General features: G+C 44.5%; 1 protein-coding gene across 9 annotated transcripts in view; it reads left to right on the top strand.

The window, feature by feature from the left end:
- cngb1a (cyclic nucleotide gated channel subunit beta 1a) overlaps positions 1–18,973 on the top strand; it is a 37,405-nt gene extending 18,432 nt beyond the window's left edge. For 7 of the 9 annotated variants that reach the window (XM_026176551.2, XM_026176542.2, XM_026176569.2 and 4 more), the window contains 19 exons: positions 249–462; positions 2,627–2,663; positions 4,095–4,236; positions 6,365–6,466; positions 6,554–6,702; positions 6,951–7,181; positions 8,335–8,543; positions 8,632–8,682; positions 9,642–9,728; positions 9,808–9,872; positions 12,557–12,679; positions 13,306–13,447; positions 13,542–13,701; positions 13,794–13,891; positions 14,056–14,139; positions 14,237–14,355; positions 14,685–14,831; positions 15,773–15,965; positions 17,239–18,973. In XM_026176551.2, coding sequence (XP_026032336.2) covers positions 249–462; positions 2,627–2,663; positions 4,095–4,236; positions 6,365–6,466; positions 6,554–6,702; positions 6,951–7,181; positions 8,335–8,543; positions 8,632–8,682; positions 9,642–9,728; positions 9,808–9,872; positions 12,557–12,679; positions 13,306–13,447; positions 13,542–13,701; positions 13,794–13,891; positions 14,056–14,139; positions 14,237–14,355; positions 14,685–14,831; positions 15,773–15,965; positions 17,239–17,502 — 2,617 coding nt within the window. In that variant the 3' untranslated portion in view covers positions 17,503–18,973. The remainder of the gene's footprint in view (positions 1–248; positions 463–2,626; positions 2,664–4,094; positions 4,237–6,364; positions 6,467–6,553; positions 6,703–6,950; positions 7,182–8,334; positions 8,544–8,631; positions 8,683–9,641; positions 9,729–9,807; positions 9,873–12,556; positions 12,680–13,305; positions 13,448–13,541; positions 13,702–13,793; positions 13,892–14,055; positions 14,140–14,236; positions 14,356–14,684; positions 14,832–15,772; positions 15,966–17,238) is intronic. The other 2 variants (XM_080300872.1, XM_080300866.1) reach the window with 2 other exon arrangements.
- Positions 18,974–21,779: the final 2,806 nt, after the last annotated feature.

Here is a 21,779-nt window from a genome sequence, read left to right as displayed (position 1 = left end):
TTCCACAGTAGATTATACCTCAAACAGAAGCCACTTACATTGCAATTGTAAGTTTTCCTGTGCCCACGTGCTTCTCATAGGAAACTCACTGAGATATTCACCTCACACTGTAAACTCTGACATGAACGTTGCTGTGAATTGTTGCTTGTCAGTGCAGATGATGTCAGTGGAAGGATCAGCTCTGCAGCTTTTGTGCAGGTCTGGTTCGCTCTTCTATGATGTTAATGACGGCTGCTCCTCTTCACCAGGTGCATGGTAGACGTCTGCCCAGCTGAAGATGAAATCAAAGCAACAACTCAAGTGGAAAAGGTGGAGCCTGCTCCAGACGAAACCCACAAGCCCCCAACTCCACCCACTGAATCTGAAGCACCAGAGGAAGCCACTCCTTCAACAGATGCAGAACCAGTCTCCCAACAACCTGAGCCACTGCCTCCAGAAACTCCACCCACTACCACGGATCAGGTGATGGTCTCCTGGATTCTGCTTCAGTAGATGGTAGTTTGATCCAAGCAGAAGAGTTCGAGTATGTTGACAGGTGAGCGGTAGATTGACAGAAGGGCTGTTTGATCTAGTTTCCTACCCTCACCTTTGGTCATGAGTAGGGATGGGTATCATTTAGGTTTTATCCGATACCAGTACCAAACCGGTACTTTTGAAACGGTGCTGGTGCTTAAACGGTGCTCGAACTGGTGCTTAAAGAATGGAGAACACACACTTTGTCCAAAAACCTCGTTTAGCTGTCTTTTTGTAAAAAGATAACAATGTTAGCCTTTTCTGCAGCTATGGGGCATATATGGTATCACTCTTGGCTGGAAGCAGTGCTTAAACAATGGAAAAAACACAAACTTTGTCCTAAACCTCTCATGTTTAACTGTTTTCCACTTTTTCTTTGGTCATTTTAGCCTTTTTGGCCAGGGTGAAGGGAGTATCTGCCATCAAACAAGAAGACAGCCGCATGTAACTACGTCTGTGTTTGCTAGTTCACCTTACATGCATTAATGTAATAACGTGGTTAGCCTACTCAACGTAAATTACACACGAACAACATTAAGCTACTCACGCAGAGAAGAACGGCTGCTGCTGCATCATCATCCTCATCATTTCTGCTACACTGGCAGGGCTAGGGGCCAGGACTCTCCTCTTTGGGTTCTTGGGGGATGTTGCTAACTCCGGGTCCGATAACAGGCACCACACCCGCAGTAGATGTGCTCGGTGTGAGGTCTCGCAGCAAGCTATCAAATACGGCGCATTTCTCGGCTTTTAAAAAAATGCTATGCGTTGCCAGGTGTTTCATCAGATTCGAGGTGTTACCTCCTTTGCACAGTATCACAGTATCAGCTTAAAGCACTTGTTGCAGGCTGCTGAGTTTGCATCTTTTGCTGTGAAGTACAGCCAGACTTTGACCGCTTCGCCTTGGGCATTTTTAATCTGTAGCTCTGCTCTAAAAGAACGGATGTACCTGGGCCCGCCTACTACGCTCGCAAAGGTAAAATGATTGGCTAGAATCCAAAGTGTGTGACATCTCAGTAAAAAAAAAAAAGGACCGAAATAAAGCACTGAAATGTGCGCTGCTTTTCGGTCTGGTTACTACCGTTTATGTCAGAACCGGTGCCATCATGGCACCGGATACCGGTACACATCCCTAGTCATGAGGTAGTGACCCAAAGAATGAGACTGAGGACACATCCTGTGGAAAAGAGCTTCTCCTGAAGGGACTCTGGACGGAAGGGGAGGAACTCATTTAGAGTACAGCCATGACTCCTACACACTGAAAAGGAGCCACCTGCAGTGGTTCATCATTTGCCCATGATGTCTCCTGCATGCCTGCTGCATGTCGAACCAGGAGGAGACCCCATGTGAGGTAGAACCAACACAAGCTGGAGAGATTGTCTCTCGACTGGTTGGGAATGAATCGGTGTCCCTCCATGAGCTTGAAGGTGGAAGAGTACAGAGGGAGGTGTAGCTGAGAACCTGAGGAATGTAAGGAGGAATGTACAAAAGACCGAGTCAAAGTGGCTCTGAATCTTTGTGGCTTCTTTCCCAGAGAGCAAAAGGAAGAACCTGGTGAAAGTCAAAGAGACAATCTAGGAACTTGAAGAACTTATTATTGGAGGACACATTAGAAAAAGTTCTGGACTTGAAAGATCTGCTGACCTGGTGCCAGATACCACTGGCATTGTTATTTATTGGTCTTAATTTTTTTGGTATGTTCTCACTTCCTAAACCAGCACTCTACAACCTGAATTATACGTACTTTGAAGAGTTAATCTCTGATTAATTTCTTCTGATTATCCCAGATATTTCACCTAAAATGTCAGAAAGGAGTTCCAGCTGCTTGACTTTGTCCTGAGCTTTCAGTGTATTGAGTGGTCTCCATCAGAGGACCGAGCTGGCTAAGCTGTCGTGGAGATCAGTCTGTTGGTGTTAAAGGTCATTAGTTCGTGTGGACGTCGGTGAGAAATCCAATTCCTGTGGTTCCTTGGAAACAGTTGGAAAAGAGCATCTCTACTTGAGAATCACTCACTGGTTTTCTAAGGAAATTTCAACCATGTCATGTTCCTGTGACTGCAGGGCGGATTGACAGTTATATCTTGTTTTTAATAATTGTTTTCTTCTTAATTCTCAGACCAGCACAGCAGAAGCAGAAGAAGGTGGATGTGGAGGTGAGACTGAAAAATCAGGTTTTATCTGTTTGGTCTTCTTGTTTCTCTTGTTCCGACTGCTCTCTTCATGGATTTCTTTGCCCTTCGTTACCTTCACTGGTCCGGTTTTAGGACCCTAACGCTAACCCTTCTCACTGCTGTTTCTCTGTCTAGTTCCTGACATTTGCTCTCCGATAAAGAGCTTTCTGCTTCGATTCCCTCATGCTGCCGAGTGCCTGGAGAGCTGCACAAAGCTGATGCGTAACCATAACCTCACCCCTCCCACGCTGTCCGTGCCGGCACCACCGCCAGAGCTCGCCCAGCTGACCCAGGAGCTGTTGCAGCTCACCAAGCAGGCGCAGCAGTGCTGTATGAGCATCTACAGCCGCTTCAGGGGCCTTAACTCCAAGTCCCAGGATCCTTAGCAGCCGTAACCCCCACCCCCCTCCAGCAGACTCCTAGAGACACCTTATAGATTATAGACTAGATAATCTGTGTAGATCGAAACCTTTGAAGTGCCAAACCAAACAAACACACTTCCAGTGCCTCCGAACGTCCTATTTCCCCCTCATCCTCACTCCTATCATGCTCTGCAGCTCTGATGTGCTTCACCATCAGCTGCCAACTAAGCGCGCCACAGGTAATCAGGAGGAGGTGGATGTCTGAGCTGCTGTAGGCTGTGTGCTTGTCCCTTTGCTGTTTTTAATGAGTCGTTTAGAGCTGAATCACCAACAAAACTGGGCAACAGAATCTCCATGTTTACCTCGCGATAGTCTGTGTGATGGGATTTGTTACTGAAGAGTTCTTTATCTGCCACGTTGTTGCCCCTGGTGATGGATTTTCATGAAGCAGCGTGATGCAGATTTCCTGTTGAGGCCGAAATATTTAAGCAAGCATGAATCAGTTTTTGCTCCATTTATGTGGACACAGGAAATCAAAACTGGACTTCAGTCCTGTGATTCTCATTTAAGACTGAAGAGAAACTCTGTGACTTTACCTGCATCATATTTTCTGTGACCTGTTAGAATAAGAGAGGCCATTTATCGAGCTGGTAACATTAAATGCAGGGGGGCTTCTGTGGATTTGGGGTTATTTCCAGACAGTTTTACATATTTAATGCTGAATAACTCTTGTAAACACCACACATCTGTAAACTGGAGAACACACTTGGCCCGTAAACGTATAAAAATTTATATATTTATTTAAATACACATTTTTCTTACCATAAAACCTCATCAGTTCTTTCTTTCTTTTTCCTCTGGATGTGTCCAGAGGCAACAATCAGCATTTTATCATCTACAAATAAATGAAAGCAGAAGTTTAAAGTTGCGCTGGTGCTTTGGAAACAGCAGTTTAACACGTCGACCTGAAATGCGGTTCAGTTGAGGGCGAGTTGATTCGTGTAGGAAGACGTTGCCTGAGGTCCAACTGCATTTATTTTCTGGTCCTCAGAAAACTGCAGTAAACGTTTGGCTGAAGCTTCAGAGCTGAAGGTGGAGGCGATGGATGTGATGGAAGGGAAAGGTCTGAACATCCCCCAGATTATCACCACCCCAGAACCAGAACCGAACAATCTCACAGCCCCAGAGCTCAGGTAACACACAACGTGTATGCTGCTGCTCACGGCCTTCAGGGGGCGCTGTTACCACGCTAAGACATGTAAATGTATGAAAGAATCCATGTTTAATGTCTGTGTTATCCTGTCTTCATGTCCAACTTTGCATCCTTTCATGGTTGTTCTTGTCCTGCTAAAAGTTGCTGAGCGAAACATCTAACAGCTCCAAATATGATTAAAAACACAACTCTGAGTTAAAATCAATGGTTTCCTTAAATCTTTCTTTAGCTCCATCCTTTCTGAAACTGTTTGAACTGATTCATATCTCCATGTTCAGAGGCCTGCACACCAAAGGACGTTTGACATACCCATGTTATCACTGTCAGGGTCAGAGGTCACCTGAAGGTGGTCTTCAGCTCCATAAGTTAACCCAGTTAACCTTCAGCACACAAACATCCAAGGAATTTTACAGGAATGGAGACGTGCTTTTCCAGAGATCCGATTGGCCAGTAGGTGGTATTTTTGTATCTGCTGATCTCAAAGATAACCAGAAATCTTCAGATATCAATAAAATTCCTCGACGTGTAGCAACAAGAGACGGAATAAACACGCAGTGGGCGGGTCCCAAGTCAATATTCTCGCAACTTTAATGAAAGCAGGCACCAATGGGAGCAAAGAATATTTGTAAATGACCAGTAGTGACAAACACTGCTGGTCCATACACACTACAATATACACAACTTTGTCAGTATTGACAAGCAGAGCAATGCACGGTTGCTCTGCTTGAAGGGTCTTCATCCCAAATCTTCCTGCGCAGTATCGGCCTCCGATGGTCTTTGAGGTAAGTCGTATGTTCAGATGACGTCTCGGTGGAATAAAAATAAAACAGAGCTACACGAAGCCAAAATCTTTAAAGCAGTTTTTAACCCAAAGAATTAAATTAGAATCACTTTTCACAGTGGTTCAGTCTAAATATCAGGAGAGCAAATCAATATGCTTTCAGATGTGTGGCCACAACTGAAGATTAGCTTCAGAGAGTCTGACAGTGTAAATGTAGGGGAGTACAGAGCTCGAATAAAAGCTTTGTGAATCTGAAACTGTGTTTGAAACCATTAATGAAGCTGACTTGTTAATCTGGTCGAAATTAGAAGCTGGTCTCGCCGCTCAGCAGCCGTGTGAGTAACGTCTTGGGTGGTTATTGGGGCAGTTATTCTAAGGCTACTATCTGAATGAGTCAGTGGAGAGTCTTGACTTTATTGTCATTGATCACTGAGACCAGTTAACAACAGTTTAAAGAGCTTTTTTTCTGCTTCTACTACACAAGTTAGACAACCATCAGTTGATTCAGGGGCCAATGCAATGTTCTGTTGGACCACGATAAACACATCTTTAAGATTGTCTGTCTCCACAGACGGTATGTGAGCATCATATGGACACCTGCGCTTTTGGTGAACTTCTCTCACTATAGTACAATAGTACTGTGACCTCAAAGCAGCCATATTATTGGTCACATGATGTCATTAACCCATTTAATCCCACTGGCAAAATTTTTTGCCGTTTTAACCCTCTATGACACAAAAAGTAAACATATTGTGTGTAGGGGAAGTCTAAGGAGTAAAATTATTTTGCAAAAGGCTCCAACAGCACAAACACGGTGCAGAGGTCCAGTTCAGGGTTCACCATCCCCCTCTGTCAGAGAGGCCACGCCCACTAATATTGCAAATTTTAATCCCGATTGGCTCTCTGTTGAAAGAGCAGACAAATTTCTGTCCCGGACTCCCGTCTGGTCCCTGTCTGATGAAGATAAAAGCAAGTCTGAAGTCTGTGTTTGAACTCACAAGAGCTTCGGGTTCTCTGTGGGCCTTGAAACACCAAGCGTCTCCTGGAAATGTTGAAAATGATTCACAGTTTCTGGGTTTGAGCTTTCTTGATTTGACTGAGCTCTCTTCAGTATTGTGATTGGTGCTGTTGTTGATTTGTTGAGCTCACTAACGTTTTAGAGGCATTTTTTATCGTGCTGTGTTCTGGATGGAGGGACTTCCTTTAACCTCAGTAAGAGCATCAGTCTCTGACAGCTTTAATGTGTTCTGCCATTCTGAATCTGGACTAAATGCAGGCTGGAACATCTTATTGTTTCCTCTCCACGTGTCCGTGTTGATGTCTGTAGTGTTGCAGGTGATGTGTCTGCAGACGAGGACGATCCCGAGCTGCTGAGGGTCGGTTTGAAAGTCTGGTCCACTCAGGGAGACCACCTGTCTGCAGACGACGAGTGAGAGAAACCCCACAGACTCACAATGAGCTCCCTGCTTCCATCTGTCTGTCCACCATGTTTACCTTCCCGTTCTTCCTCCTGCAGGACACGTCCGCTGTCGGCGACCAGCGTCGGCAGCGTGGTGGTCCAGGACCGCCTCAACGAGCTCGTCAGACTGTTCAAAGGTCGGACGGAGCGGCAGAAAGAACGGCTGATCGACCCGGACGAATCGGAGGAAGAAAGTCCCGCAGCCTGTACGTAGAAACCGGTTTCACGAGTCAGGTCGAGTCAGAAGCTTTGATAAGATAGAACCAAATCCTGCATCAAAACGCCGCTGCAGTGGTTTGCTCAGTGATTGTATGAGTTTAACAATATTCGTGCATGAAGGATTTGAATAAATGATGAGATTAAACAGTTTGCATCAAATACTGAATGATTTTCAGCTGCATCAGTGTAAAACCATCAAAATGATGTTCTCGCGCTTCCTGTCTGATCCCTACAGCTCCAAGCAAAGCTCCGCCTCCCCCTCCTCCCCCGCCTCCCCCAGGAGAGGAGAAGAAAGACACAGCAGCAGGAGAAGGAGAAGAGGAAAAGGAGGAGGAAAAGGAGTTTAAATTTGAGCTTCTGGGATATGAGGTCAAAATTCCCAATCTGCCCAAACTTCCCCAGATGCCTGGCTGGCTCCGAGCCATCCTGGAGTTCCGCTTCCCCTCGAGCATCGACCCGTTCACCGGTGAGAAATCAAGTTCTCCATCACCGCACTTTTCAGGACAGCCATATTCACCCACTGCTTCAGCTTCTGGAGTTGGGTGGAGATGAGTTTCAGGGGTAATTTGTGACAGAAGGGAAGGGGAGGTTTACAGGATGGCAGTGAGACCTGCTGTGATTCGTTGGCACAGACACAAACACGGGAAGCCGAGCTGAAGATGTTCAGATGTTTATTGGGAGCGAGCGTCCATCAGGGGGACAGCTCAGAGAGGCTCAGATGGTTTGGACATGTGCAGAGGAGGGAGGGTGGAGGATGAAGACGGAGCTGCCAGGAAGACCTCAGTGGAGGTTCATGGATGTAGTGAAGGAGGACTGCAGGGGGTTGGTGTGACAGAGCTGGTGTGGTGGCCCCTAAAGGGAGGAGCCAAGAGACAAAGAAGTAGATTGTTTCCCCGTTGAATGGCAGTGCGCACCTTGCTTTGGTGTCCTTTCACCTTGTCGTGCACCTCTGGATCTTCAAACTCTGGCCCAGCAGGTGCAGCTCGGTCTTTAATATCTTTTCAGAGATAGATCAGTGAGGAGCTCAGAGGGTCCCAGACGAGTGAGAGGGCGATGCTGCAGCAGCATCAGGGCACCTTCTGGAGCAAAGTGTAAAACACAAGCTGTGCAGTCTCTCATGTATCCTGTGGAGGAGACACCTCAGAAGGTGCAGAGAGGCCAGAACACCGTAAGTGCCTGTATCAGGGGTCACAGGGATCTGATGATGTCACACTTGACGCACTGACCATAAAGTTTTAAGGTTGGATCGAAATTTGATTGAACTTGATTTTTATTTGTGGGACGTGGACGAAGTCAGAGGAAGTGAAATCTGGTGAGCAAAGGTCACGCTGGTGGCCAAAAAGTTTCTGAGCTGGTTTGAGATGAAACATGACGCGTCAGGTGAGGTCATCCCCCCGGGTCAGACTGTCACCGGGGGGGACGAATTTACGATGCGCTACACAAAGATCAGGTTCTTGGTTATCTGAAGTTCAGGTCACCACAAACAGGTGGCGCTGCAGTAAGAACATGAAGTTAAATGATAGTCAGCTCTCTGCTACCAGGGTTTTTTTATGGGTTCTTCTTTTTCCGTCATGTACGGAGGTCAGAGAGACGTTTGACTGTGGATTTCTGCCCCATAGACCTGATCTACGTCATCTGGCTGTTCTTCGTGGTGGCGGCGTGGAACTGGAACGTATGGCTGATCCCCGTCCGCTGGGCGTTTCCTTACCAAACCCCCGAAAACATCCACCTGTGGCTGCTGGCCGACTACACCTTCGACTTCATCTACATCATTGATATCCTCGTCTTCCAGCCCAGGTTGCAGTTCGTCCGCGGAGGAGACATCGTGGTCAGCAGAAATGAAACGATAAATAAAACTTTGATTTTATCTCATAAACTCTCACAAACACCTTTGATCTGGAACTTCTTTTCCACAGTGCGACAAGAAGGACATGAGGGAGCACTACATGACCACAGAGAGATTTAAGGTGAGAACTTTGGGCCAGGGCCACCTGGTGGATGGTAAAGGTACTGCAAGCGGGCCACAGGAAGTTAGAAAATACAATGAATAATTTAAAAAAAAATTATGTTTTAATTGGGTTTACATTTTAATATTCCCTTTTTAAAAAACAAATCAAATCACTTAAAATAACAAACGTTATTCTCCCTTTGACCTTTTCTCAACCCGGAACTCTCTTTTTTCAAATAGCAGGAAAAACTAAAATGATGAGATCAAAAATAATAATAAAGAAACACAGCTGTCACTAAAGCTTCGGCTGGGATAGAAAAGATTTTCATATTTCTAAAACTGCTGCATTCATCTGAGGTTTAGGATCTGCTGTTGTATATAAAAACCATAACTCTCTGTGGAAGCCTGCATTCTCTCTAACGTCCAGCAGGGGGCGAATGTAAAGTCTGACCTCAGTAAACACAGTTTATAGTCTCAGTCTCTAGTTTTAAATATTAGTACATTAAAGTTGATCTTTATTTTGTGAATCATGGTCACATTACAGGGGAAAAGTGATAAAGCACATTTATGAGGTCTGGCTTCAAAAATCTAAGATGCCAATGGACAAGTCTTAAAAACAGGACCAGTGGGTTTATAAGATGTATAAATATAAACCGGTTTATAAAATGTGGCTTCTAGTGATGGCTGATGTATCTGGTAATGGTCATAATGTGGATGCTAAAATATGTGTACGCTGCTGGAAAAAAGATGTTATAATCCTATAGATTCATGAATCCTAACAAAACAAACGAGTCTGCATCTTTGATATTTTTGCGTCTTTACATTGTGCACACAGTTTTTTAAACTCAGCACAACCTCAGCTGTCTCCGTACTTTATATTCAGGTTCTCTGAATATAAAGTACGGATTGATTCAGATCTCTAGAACTTCTTTAACCCTTTGGTTTCCCCCTGGTGAGTGTTTGCTGTGTGCTTTGCAGATGGACATCATCAGCCTGTTTCCTTTGGAGGTATTTTACTATTTCACTGGAGTCAACTCTCTGCTGAGGTTCCCTCGCCTGCTGAAGGTCAGAAGGTTTTTCTGCTTTGTTCACAGCTGATCTTTGTGGTCGGGATGAACAGCTGACCTCTGTTTTCCTCTCTCAGTACATGGTTTTCTCTGAGTTCAACGACAGAATGGAATCTGTGATGAAGAAAGCGTACATCTATAGGTGAGAAGGTCTCCAGCCTCACTCTCCACTGTTTGTCCTGGACATAACATCACTCAGGATCACTGTTCAGGTTGGAGGTGTGAAGGTGAAAATGTAAAGAAAATGTTTTAAAGACCTCAGCAGTGACCGGTGTCCACCTGTTCCTGTTCCTGTGTTTGATGTTTGAACCCATCCTGGCACAAAATACCAAGACGCACCCAAAATTTGTAGGTCTTCAGATCTTGTCCCGTATAATTTGAGGCGTTGTTGATGACATAATGAAATCGTCATCACAGCATCAAACACGCCCGGAGGCAGTAAGTAAACATAAGCCCTCAATTTCTCCACGTAACAGGCACGATGGTCACCCTGGAAGTGTTTCACTTCATTGCTGAGGGTGTAGTTTGTCCCGTTTACCTTCAGCAGGTTTATCAGTCGTTTAGGTCTCAGTCACACAGGCTTGCAGTCCATCCAGCAGCCTTTTGTCTTTACCGAAAGCATATTCCCTGACTGGCTGGTGAGTGGTTGCTGGCTGTTGCTGGATGTCATCAGTCCCAAAGAGTGCGATGCACCAAAACCGTCCATAGGATTGCTGCGGTCGTCTGTTATTTGATGGAAGACTCTGAATTGTCTGTAAACACTAACTGAATTCTTAGCTGCAGTGAAACTTGAAAAAGTGCAAGAAATGGAGAACGTTTGCCTCCAAGCCCATAATGCCAAGATGTGTACAATCAGACACATGCAGTCCTACTGTGAGCAATAACCAGGAAACACCAGGAACTATTCACAAACCAGTCAGGGAAGCACATTCTATATTTGTTACTAAGTTAAGTTACTTGAAAAAAGTAATCAGTAACTAACAGTAACTACTTCCCCCAAAAAGTAATCCCGTTACTTTACTGATTACTTATTTTCAAAAGTAATTAATTACTTAGTTACTTAGTTACTTTTTAAAAACATGATTTACAACCTGAATAGGTGATGAAGCGATAGATCTTTCAGCCCAATTCTACTTTTTCTGCATAATCCATCATACAAAATGTAATCAAATGGAAAAGTCTCTTTTTAAAACTTGTTTTATTAGTTTTAATCTTTTAACTTTATGCATCAAGCAAAAATTTAATTATATGCAACATTCTCTGACTGGAAGAAATTTGTTTAACATTTAAACCTATTTTCTGCACATTCCAGCACATAAAATAAAATATTTTTTGTGTTTACTTTCAAAGTAAGTAAGTAAAACACTGCAGAAAATAAATCAAATCAAAGACTCAGCGGTCCTGTTGCTCTATTTTCACCTGTAAAGCAGGAGTGGGGTAGGCGGAGGTTTACCCTGGTGCAGGTGAGCTGCAGCGGTCAGTTGAAGAATCCGGGGGGGGGTGATCGTGGCTCAAGAGTTGGGTGTTCGTCTTGTAATCGGAAGGTTGCTGGTTCGAGCCCCGGCTGACAGTCTCGGTCGTTGTGTCCTTGGGCAAGACACTTCACCTACCACCTACTGGTGTTGGCCAGAGGGGCCGATGGCGCGATATGGCAGCCTCGCCTCTGTCAGTCTGCCCCAGGGCAGCTGTGGCTACAACTGTAGCTGCCTCCACCAGTGTGTGAATGTGAGAGTGAATGAATAGTGGTATTGTAAAGCGCTTTGAGGTATCCCAATATAAATGCAATCCATTATTATTATTAATCCGCGAGTTCCTCTGTGAGTTTCCCATTACGTCGTAGCTACTCGGTGCTTGCTTGGAAGTTTGGGGGTTTTTTCGCTGTAAAAAGAAGTTTTCTTCCCACACAGTGAGCAACGGACACTAATGTTTTTGTCACTTTTTATGGAATCAAACTCAAAGTAAGGTCAGTACTTCCACGCTTTAAACGTTGCACGTTCATACTCTCTCCTGCACTCGATATATGATCCACTGTTGATCTGCACACAGCTGTTGTCACGAACGTCGCACTCGCTTACGTCACTGTCATGAGACATTCTCGCAAAAAAAATCATGGTTTTAGTAACGCAGCAACGCAGCGCTCCTACGGGAAAGTAACGGTAATCTATTTACCGTTTTTGCAATAGTAATCCCTTACTTTACTCGTGACTTGAAAAAAGTAATCAGATTACTGCCCATCTCTGATTACCGGAGGTTCCCAGAAGGTTGCCAGTCTTGTCTCTAGCTCTATATGAATCTTCACACATCTAAACTGACAAGTGATGATGTCACAAACCTCGTTGAACTTCTTTTCTCCGATCAGGATAAATGTTTTTTTGACTCTGCCCTGTAAGAAATATTTACCTCAGAGATCATAGAAAATATGAAAATAGCAACATAAAAATGGTAAAATATTACATTTAACAGCATAAAAATATAAAATACACACCCAGAAAAACTATTTTATTCTTTTACTTTAGTTTAGTTTTCAGTGGCAGGGTTCAGGGACATGGTGCAGTTTTTTCAGCTGATAAGAATGGTCATCATTTTAGTTTTATTTTGATGGGAGAAGGTTTTGTCATTTAGGCACCAAAAAATGGCCAAAAGAGTTTTTACCCAGAGCAACAAAAACAGTGTACCATCTGCAAAAAGCCTAAATGCATTCGTAGTGGCCCCAGTTTGGATCCTTGAGGAACGCCCAGGTTAAATATAATTTATTTCAGTAGATCTCTTTCTTGTTGCTGTTCTTGAATTTTTGATGTTATTTTTGTTTCTGCCGCTGTATGTCAGGGTGATCCGAACCTCAATGTACCTGCTGTACTCCCTGCACATCAACGCCTGCCTCTTCTACTGGGGCTCCGATTATGAAGGACTGGGATCCACCAAGTGGGTCTACAATGGAAAAGGCAACGCGTAAGAATTCAGATTTATATTTTTGCAATAAGAAGGGTTCAATGTTAACGATGTGAGACTGATTCTGTCTGTTTCTGGATGTCAGAATGAGGAAGAAAGAGGAAATCTGAATATAGAAGAGCCATAACTGTTTGCTCTTCAACAGGGCAAACAGACTGTATGGCAGTTACGTCATCTGTAAAACTGGAGCAGTGTGATCGTGCTTCATTTTCACTGTGTCTGATTTGGTTATAGTTGTAGCTCAGACATCAGTGGACAGATCTACTAACATCAGGGTCACCGACTTATTGTAACAAAACCTTTTATTCACTGTAATTGACAGGAAATTTCTGATGTGAATGTGTTATACTGTGTCTCTGATCCACAGGTGATGGTTAGTTTGGCCTCACAGCTGTGGCTGGGTTATTGATTGAATTTACCCATATAATTAAATTTTAACTATCACAGATTCATCAGCTTTATGTTGCATTTTGCTGAAATCCTTGAAGGAATCAAAACCCAGTAGAAGTTTGAATTTTAAAATGTTCTAGGTTCTTCAAATCAGGTTAGAATATCTTAAAAGTGCATTTCCACTAAACTAAAGCTGAAGCTCTTCATGAATCGATGGACTGTTTTCATTCCTGCAGGTACATCCGCTGTTACTACTTTGCCGTGAAGACGCTGATCACCATTGGAGGACTGCCCGACCCAACCACTGTCTTTGAAATCTGCTTCCAACTCATTAATTACTTTGTTGGCGTCTTTGCTTTCTCCATCATGATCGGTCAGGTCGGTAAAACCACCATTTACAGCTCTGCTTCTTTTTGGCCATCCATGACCTAACGTGGTTCCGCCCCCTTTGGTTTTTGGTGCAATGTGTCAGATGAGGGATGTAGTTGGAGCGGCGACTGCCGGGGAGAACTACTACCGTGCCTGTATGGACAGCACGGTTAAGTACATGACCTCCTACAACATCCCTCGCGAGGTCCAGAACCGCATCAAGACCTGGTACGACTACACCTGGAAGAGCCAGGGCATGCTGGGTAAGAAATGTCTGAGAGAAGCTGTCTGAGACCTGGTCCCTGAACGCCTCGAGTTCAAAGTAACAGTGAGCATTGTGGTGTCCCGTGTGCAGATGAGCAGGAGCTTCTGATCCAGCTTCCCGATAAGATGAGGATGGACATCGCCGTGGACGTTAACTACGCCATCGTCAGTAAAGTCGCCCTGTTTCAGGTCAGAAACGGCGAATAAAAAATAAAAACATTTTTATACACATGAATGCATAAATGTGTGTGTGTGTGTGTGTGTGTGTGTGTGTGTGTGTGTGTGTGTGTGTGTGTGTGTGTGTGTGTGTGTGTGTGTGTGTGTGTGTGTGTGTGTGTGTGTGTGTGTCTCAGGGCTGTGACAGGCAGATGGTGTTTGACATGCTAATGAGGCTCAAGTCTGTCGTGTACCTGCCCGGAGACTTTGTTTGTAAAAAGGTAAGAACGCACCTGTCGAGCCGGCAGAGGTGTTACTGAGCTGATGGTGACACAGACTCTGTGTGTGTATGTATGTGTGTGTGTGTTTGTGTTTCAGGGGGAGATCGGCAGGGAGATGTACATCATCAAGCAGGGCGAGGTTCAGGTGGTGGGCGGTCCTGACCTGCAGACGGTGTTCGTCACCATCAGAGCCGGCTCGGTGTTTGGAGAGATCAGGTCAGAGCTGCTTCCCGTCATCCTGTTAAACAATTAAAAACCTGCACGTGGCGGCTGCAAATAAAGACGTTCAATCGTTCTCAGGATGTGCGGCTGGGCAGCACGCCAGACTGAAATATATTATAGATATATCATCATACTGTGATTATGTTTTGTTAAAATGATAAAAATAAGACAACTTTCATACCACAGAGGGAGAATGAAATTTACCCAACAGGGTGTTAAATGTTTCAAAAAAGTGAAATCATGTCAGTAGATTAGTTTTTCATGATCAATAATCATAATAAAGGATGTTTTGAAAAAACTCTCTGTGGTCTCTGATTGGTCAGTCTGCTGGCGGGAGGCGGAGGAAACCGGCGCACAGCCAACGTGAAGGCCCACGGATTTGCCAATTTGTTCATCCTGGATAAGAATGACCTGGCAGAGATCCTGGTGCATTACCCCGAGTCCGAAAAACTGCTGCGCAAGAAGGCCAAGTAAGACCGAGACCCTGTTAGAGCGGAACGCAGTTTAATTATTTTAATCCAAATGCGAGTCCTTTCACACCGAATTACGACATTTAAACACAACCAGCTCGTCTTCGAGTCAGCATCTTTACTCTCGCAGCAGCAAAGACTTCAGCTACAACCTTCTGGTTTATGGCTGCCATCGTAACCCCAAGAAACCTTCTTGGCATTTTTTAAAGCATATTGTCAGGGTTTATTGGGAAGTTAAGGTGGAGAACTATTACAGAACCTGCTAACCTGCAACACGTTGTCCAAACCACGGCCGTCGGGTGGAGAGACAACGAGGTTAGTGTTTGCGTCCCACCAGCTCTGTTTTATAAACAGCAGTAAAGACTCTCACACTGAGCTGGAAGGGTTAGGTCCTGTTGTCCTGTCACAGTAGGAACACTATTATTAATAAATACTGATTCACTGCATTCATGACCTTGCAGAGTCTGTAGAGACACACTTATGTTACCACAGTTTACAGATGAATACCTGAGGACAGATTTGTACTTTAACCAGCCGGACTCTGGTCACCATCCGGCTGGAGGCGGATCCAGCATGTCAGTAAAGCAGCCCCACTTGCTAATAACAACCATCAGTTAATAGGAGGCTGATTGTTTCTGCTGCTTCCTCAGCTCGCCTTCCTCTCGTTTGTCTGATCTCTCTGTCCGGGACAGGATTAGACTCACCTCTAATCAGCTTACGGCGCTCGCTCTAGTTTGTGTTTGAGAATCGGGTCAGCTCATTGAGGTGATCCACCTTCCTTTATCTGCTCAGTCAGGCCATGGCGCTGAAGCAGACCGGCCGGAGCCGCGGCAGCCGCCGGAGCTGCTGAATGTCAGATTGTGGAGGTTTGGAGATGTAGGAGCAAGGTTTTCAGTTTCTGAGCTTGTCTGGACTGCCGCCCTGTGTTTGTCTTTGTGCAGGAAGATGCTGACGAAGGACAAGAAGCCGGAGGAGAAGGAGGAGGGTAAAGGTGCAAAGACAGTCATCCCGCCACGACCGGACACACCAGAAATGTTCAAGGCCGCCCTGAAGGTGACGGAGCAGGCAGGCATCGAGGGAACCTTCGCCAAGCTGAAGAAAGTATACAGACCGTCTGAGGCGGGAGAGGCACAGGTAGGCCAGCATCACCACATCACCTCTGTGCAGCTGCAGGGAAGGAAGGATAGATAGATAAAGTGAGGAGACTGAAAGGTTCTTTTCAGTGCTTTATTCAGTGACTCCACCAGAGCAGCTTTGAATGATTCACAGTTTATAATAAGCCACCTTAATCTGATGCTGCACTGTTGTGGAGGCCCTCACGTTATCCCTTGTCTGAAATGAGCTGTTTAACTCCTCCTCTTTAAACCAGCTTTATTCTGACTGGGTCTTCTTCATGGACAGAAGGTTTGATCAGCAGGTGGGAGGGGCTACTGCGTCCACTGCCATATTAGGAATATCAGTAATGTGTCAAAACTGAAATGAAACGATTCATGTCCTAATGCGTGCTGATTGGTAAGAAACAGATTTAGAACATCATCCCTTGATAGAAATGTTCATATAAAAGCTAATTTGCTCGTTTGTTTTCGGGAAACATTCACCTCAATCACTAAAACTGCTTGACCTTAACTTACTTGATAATGTTAAACGCTCTCAGAACCTGGATCAGCTTTTATTTTTGTGCCCACATAGAGTTTTCTCAAATTAGCAGACTCCATTTCTTAGGTAGAGGTAGCTAACATTAGCTAATGTTAGCTCATGTCAGCTAATGTTAGCTAATGTTAGCCATGGAGTTCTGTAGAGGAGCAAAGCACCTGGGAGACAGCACAAACTAGGAGGGAAGGAAGGAACAGTGGGGGGCGGTAAGGAATTTTAGAAAAAAAGTAGAAATGATGAAAGAAAGCAAGGAGGAGGTGAGGAAGGAAGTAACGGTGCAAGGAAGAAAGGAAATAATAAAGAAGTGAAGAAAGGAAAGGTGGAAAGAAAAGAAAGCAAGGAAAGAAGGGAGGAAGGAAAAGAGGAAGGAAGGATGTTTGTGAAGGAAAGAGGAAATAAAGGAAAGGAGCAGTTAGAAAGGAAGAAAGTGAGGAAGGATGGAAGGTAAAAAGAAGAAAAGAAGAGTGGGTAGGAAGAAAGAAAAGATGGAAGGAAGAAAGGAAGGGTGGAAGGACAGGAGAATGAAAGTTGGAAAGGAAAGAAGGAATAAAGAAAAGCATGAAGGAAGTAAAAAGAAAGACTGTAAAGGAAAGATGGAAAGGAAGGAAGATAAAAGGGATCAAAAATTAATCGTGGGTTTTTCAGGATTTGGATTTTTCCTGTGTGTTTTGGAGACGCCCTTAGAGACCAGCAGCAAAGGAAAGTCATTTTGTCCTCCATCTTTCATCCTGTCCTTTCCTTCTTTGTTCTTCAGGCTCCTCCCTCCATTTCTCCAATCCCGCCCCCTTCTCCAATGCACCGCCGGTCTCCGGTACCCCTGAGTCCAGCTCCGGAAGACGGAGAGGAAACGGTGGCAGAAACAGCCGACAGCTCGGTCATCATCAGGATGACGCCGCGGCACAAAGGGGAGGAGGTTCTCACCGTGGAGATGAAGGCAGGAGAGAGAGGGGGAGGAGGAGAAGGAGGAGAAGGAGGAGACGAAGGAGAAGGAAGAGGAGCCGTCAAAGGAGTGAGCTGACAAGAAGCTGCTGCCCTCCACCTGCTCCAAGGAGGAAACAGGACACTCTCAGGTGTAGGACATGCTTCTTCTTCTGTGGTGGATTTTATTGTCACAGAAAAACACATTTCATCTAAACTGTCACATGACAGGAAGGAAGGAGAAGAATGATGTAAATGAAAGGAAGCAGGAAATAAAGCAAGGACGGAAAGAATACTTCCTTCTTTTCTTCCTTCCTCCCACCTTAATTCAGGTTTTTTCAGGTCTCAGAGCTTCAGAGAACTTTGATCTCATGGAGGTTACTGTCTGGCTGCAGTACCGTCTTTGGCCACACGAACTGACTTGCATGTACCAGCCATTAGAACCCAGAGGGGCGCTGTTTCACCACGCAGGAGGAGTGTGTCTGTAACAGAAATGATTAAAGAAACTCATTTTCCCAGAATCCCCGGTTTCTGTCCTGCAGCTTCTTAACCACTGACTTTCTGGGGCCCTCCCTCAGCTGATTTTAGAGGCATGTGTTGGGAACTACAGGAAGCAGCCGGAAGAAGAAGAAGAAAGGCGTGAGCTGCGTCTTCTTCATGTAAAAACAGACTGAACATGTATTTGTGGCGTGTGAGAGATCTGACAGCCGCTGATTGATTTTCCACCGAGAGCTGCTCGATAACGCTGTCTGACATCAGCTGAGCTCTGAGGACATCCAATGATTTTAGCCGGCAGCTTCCAGGTCATTCAGGGTCACCAGGATGACGGTTCAGGGTTAGCGGGTCAGTTTGGACCTCTGAGTCATGAGGTCTTCATCAGCACGCACAAAAGTGCAGCATATATTTTAATGTCTGAACATGTTGCTTTTCCTATAACACAGTAAAAAATATCATAGTTAGAACAAATGGTTCACTGTTTGAACTCTGGAAGCTTGTTTCTATCATAGAAAAAAAGATTTTCTGCCATTTATGAACCAAAATTTGCCCAAAAAGTTTGACTAAGTAAGATAAAATTTGGGGATACTGAACCTGAAATTTTGAATTTATGATGTCAAAAATGTACTGAAACAAGCTTCTGTTCATAACAAAAACCGCACATGAAAAATCTAAAATAAGCAATTAAAAATGAAATCATGAGGCAAGCTTTAATACAATAAAGCCTACAGTCATTTTAGCTGTAGCTGCTGGAGGGCGCTGCTGAGCTTTATGATAGGATAAAGAGCCTGGGGGTAGAAGCTCCTGCCCACAGAGCTGCTGCAGTGTTTATACAGGACAGGAAAAGCTTCAGGAAGCGCAGGAAACTGTGTCGGCCGAGCCGAGAAAAAGGCGGGAAAACAGAAACAATGCAGCACAGGAAGCTTCGTGATTACTGCTGATTGTCGAGAGTAGAAGAAGAAACATGTGACAGTGCTGCTTTGGCTCAGAATTCAGGTTTTATTGTATTTGTACTGAAGCAACGACGTCACTGTAAGAATTAAAAACCAGTTTGTAAATAAAATGATTATAACGAGCGTCTGTGTTTCAGCTAAGATTGCTGCACATTTCATTTCTTCATATTTTGTAGGGAAACATGCAAACACACATGGAAATAAAGGCAAAATCAGAGTTTGCGCGACTCCGGTGAGCTTAAAGCGAATATTTGGTGTAGCACCTTTATTCTCAGGGCTTCTTGAAGGATGTTCAAAGCTCTTCTTTGGGTGTTTCTGCCTTTCCTTCTGTTCTCTGTCAGGATGATCCCACACTGCTTCAGTAACGCTGAGGTCCGACTCTGGGGAGGCCGACCCATGACCGATAGACCAGGTGTGCTTTTACGGCATTGTTATGCTGAAAATGAAGCTGCTGCCAATATGCACATAGTAATAAAACCAGACATAGCAATAAAATAAAAAATAAGAATGAATCAGTTATCCACAGAGTTAAAAGCCAGGGAATAAAAATAGGTTTTTAACAAAGACTTAAAACTGGCACTGATGCAGCCTGTCTAATATGGAGAGGAAGGTTATTCCAAAGCATTGGTGTAGCAACAGAGAACGCTCGGTCTCCTCTAAGTTTCAGCCGTGACTTTGGGACCGAAAGCAGCAACTGCTCAGCTGACCGAAGGGAACGAGTGGGGACGTGGGGCTGTCAGACAAATAAACAGGTGCCAGACCATTTTAGAGATTTAAAAACCAATAAAAGGACTTTAAAACGGATCCTAAATTCAATAGGAAGCCAGTGTAAAGAGGCCAAAATCGGAGTGATGTGATCAAATTTCCTTCTGCCAAATAAAAATCGTGCTGCAGCATTTTGCACTAATTGCAAGCGTGACAAAGTGCCCTGCCCAACCCCTGTTAAAAGAGAATTGCAATAATCTAAACGTGAGGTAATAAAGGCATGAATAACACTTTCCAAGTCACGCTTGGAAAGAAAGGGCTTAACCTTTGATAAACGTCTGAGTTGATAAAATGCTGATTGTACAGAAGTGCAGAATTTTAACTCCGAGATTTGTGATCAAACTCTTTAGTTGGGAAGTCAAAGCTGCAAGATCAACATCCGGAGTATGAGAAGAACGATTTGGGCCGAATAAAATTGCTTCTGTCTTCCGATCATTAAAATTTAAAACGTTTTTTGCCATCCATGCTTTGACATCAGTAAGGCAGTCAAGCAGAGGTCCAGTTGGGAGACTATCAGAATGACTAAGAGGTAAGTAGAGCTGGCAGTCATCTGCGTATAGATGGAATGGCACTTTATGCTTTCGGAAAATCGCGCCAAGAGGCAAAAGGTACAACGAAAACAATAACGGCCCAAGAATAGATCGCTGTGGCACACCCCAAAGCAGAGGGGCCACAGAGGATGAAGCCGACCCCAAATTAACACAAAAGGTCCCATTTAAGAGATAGGACTTTAACCACAAAAGTGCCAAACCAGAAATTCCCACACAGTGCTGCAAGCTGGAGATCAGCAAATCGTGATCCACTGTGTCAAATGCAGCGGTCACATCCAACAAGACCAGCACTGCATATTTACCACAGTCTGTTGCTATCAGGAAGTCATTCATAACTTTTACGAGGGCTGTCTCCGTACTGTGGAATGGCTTAAAGCCGGACTGAAAGATTTCTGACAATTTAGAGTCATTCAAGTAGTCCATCAACTGAGTATAAACAATCCTTTCCAGAATCTTACTAAGAAAGGGAAGCTTAGAGATGGGTCTAAAATTTGACATGACTGAACTGTCTAAGCCTGGTTTCTTAAGTAAAGGATGCATGACTGCATGCTTAAATTACCTAGGTACCTGACCAGACAAAAGACTAGTATTAATAATGTTCAGAATGTGTGGTCCGATGATAGGAAATACCTTTTTAAGAAAACGGGGAGGAACAACGTCATTTGGAGAGCCACACGGTTTAGCATTCAGCACAAGTTTCTCTGAATCAGATAAAACAATTGGTAGAAAAGCAGAGAACAAACTTGAGCAAGAACCATGCATGGCTGGGTCAGCAATAGGTAGAGTCGGAGGTCTCAAACTAGCAACCTTGTCCACAAAATAATTAAGAAACTTATTAGCCGTCAGTGATGTGTTTCTGTGACAGGCGGCTCGTAACAAAGAGCCTGAAGCTCAAACAGGTTCTTTGCTAACTTGTCTGTTACGTGTCGACACAACACCAATTCATCCCTTCAGTTGGGAGCCTTTTTATGCTTGAATGATTCATAGATTGGGATTAAGAGGTTTAAGCAAACAAAAGCATTCCTCTGAGAATGGTCATCCCAAAGACTGGAAATGAACCTCGTGACACCAAGTCTGACTGCTTAATATCAGCATGGACTTTGCTTCCAAGTGTCGGTCCTTTAAAGCTCGCACTCTGTCACTCAACCATCCGGATGTGTTCCATCACTTCCATGACCACAGGTGTAGAAATGCAGATAGCTTCTACAAACCTGAAGGCACTGAGACCAAAGTCATCAGGTAAGTGTTCACTGAGCTGAGGTGAGGCTCCTTGTCTCATAGACGTCCTCCTCTCACTCCTGACCAGCCACAGCAGATGATTACCAGGTTTCTTCCTGTTAAAGGGGAGTTTTTGCTTCCCACTGTGGCCATGTGCTTGCTCATAGAGGGGTTGCGTGATTGTTGAGGTTTTCTCTGTGTTATTGTAGCCCCCTGCTGGCTGTTGCAAACAATGCAGGTCTAGGTCGTCACTCAGAGGCTGTGTGTCTCTTATAAACACTGCATGGATGCAAACTGTTGTTTTAGAAAACAGGAAGGTATTTGGGGGGTTTCGGTTTGTGATCTCGAGTCGATTAACGATCTCTGCGTTTCCTTGTTTTCAGCACTGATGGAAA

Source organism: Astatotilapia calliptera, chromosome 1 (genome assembly GCF_964374335.1).
Source record: "Astatotilapia calliptera chromosome 1, fAstCal68.1, whole genome shotgun sequence".
NCBI classification, from domain to species: domain Eukaryota; kingdom Metazoa; phylum Chordata; class Actinopteri; order Cichliformes; family Cichlidae; genus Astatotilapia; species Astatotilapia calliptera.
Note: the sequence above shows the minus strand (reverse complement) of the source record. Positions and strands in the feature narration are given on the sequence as shown.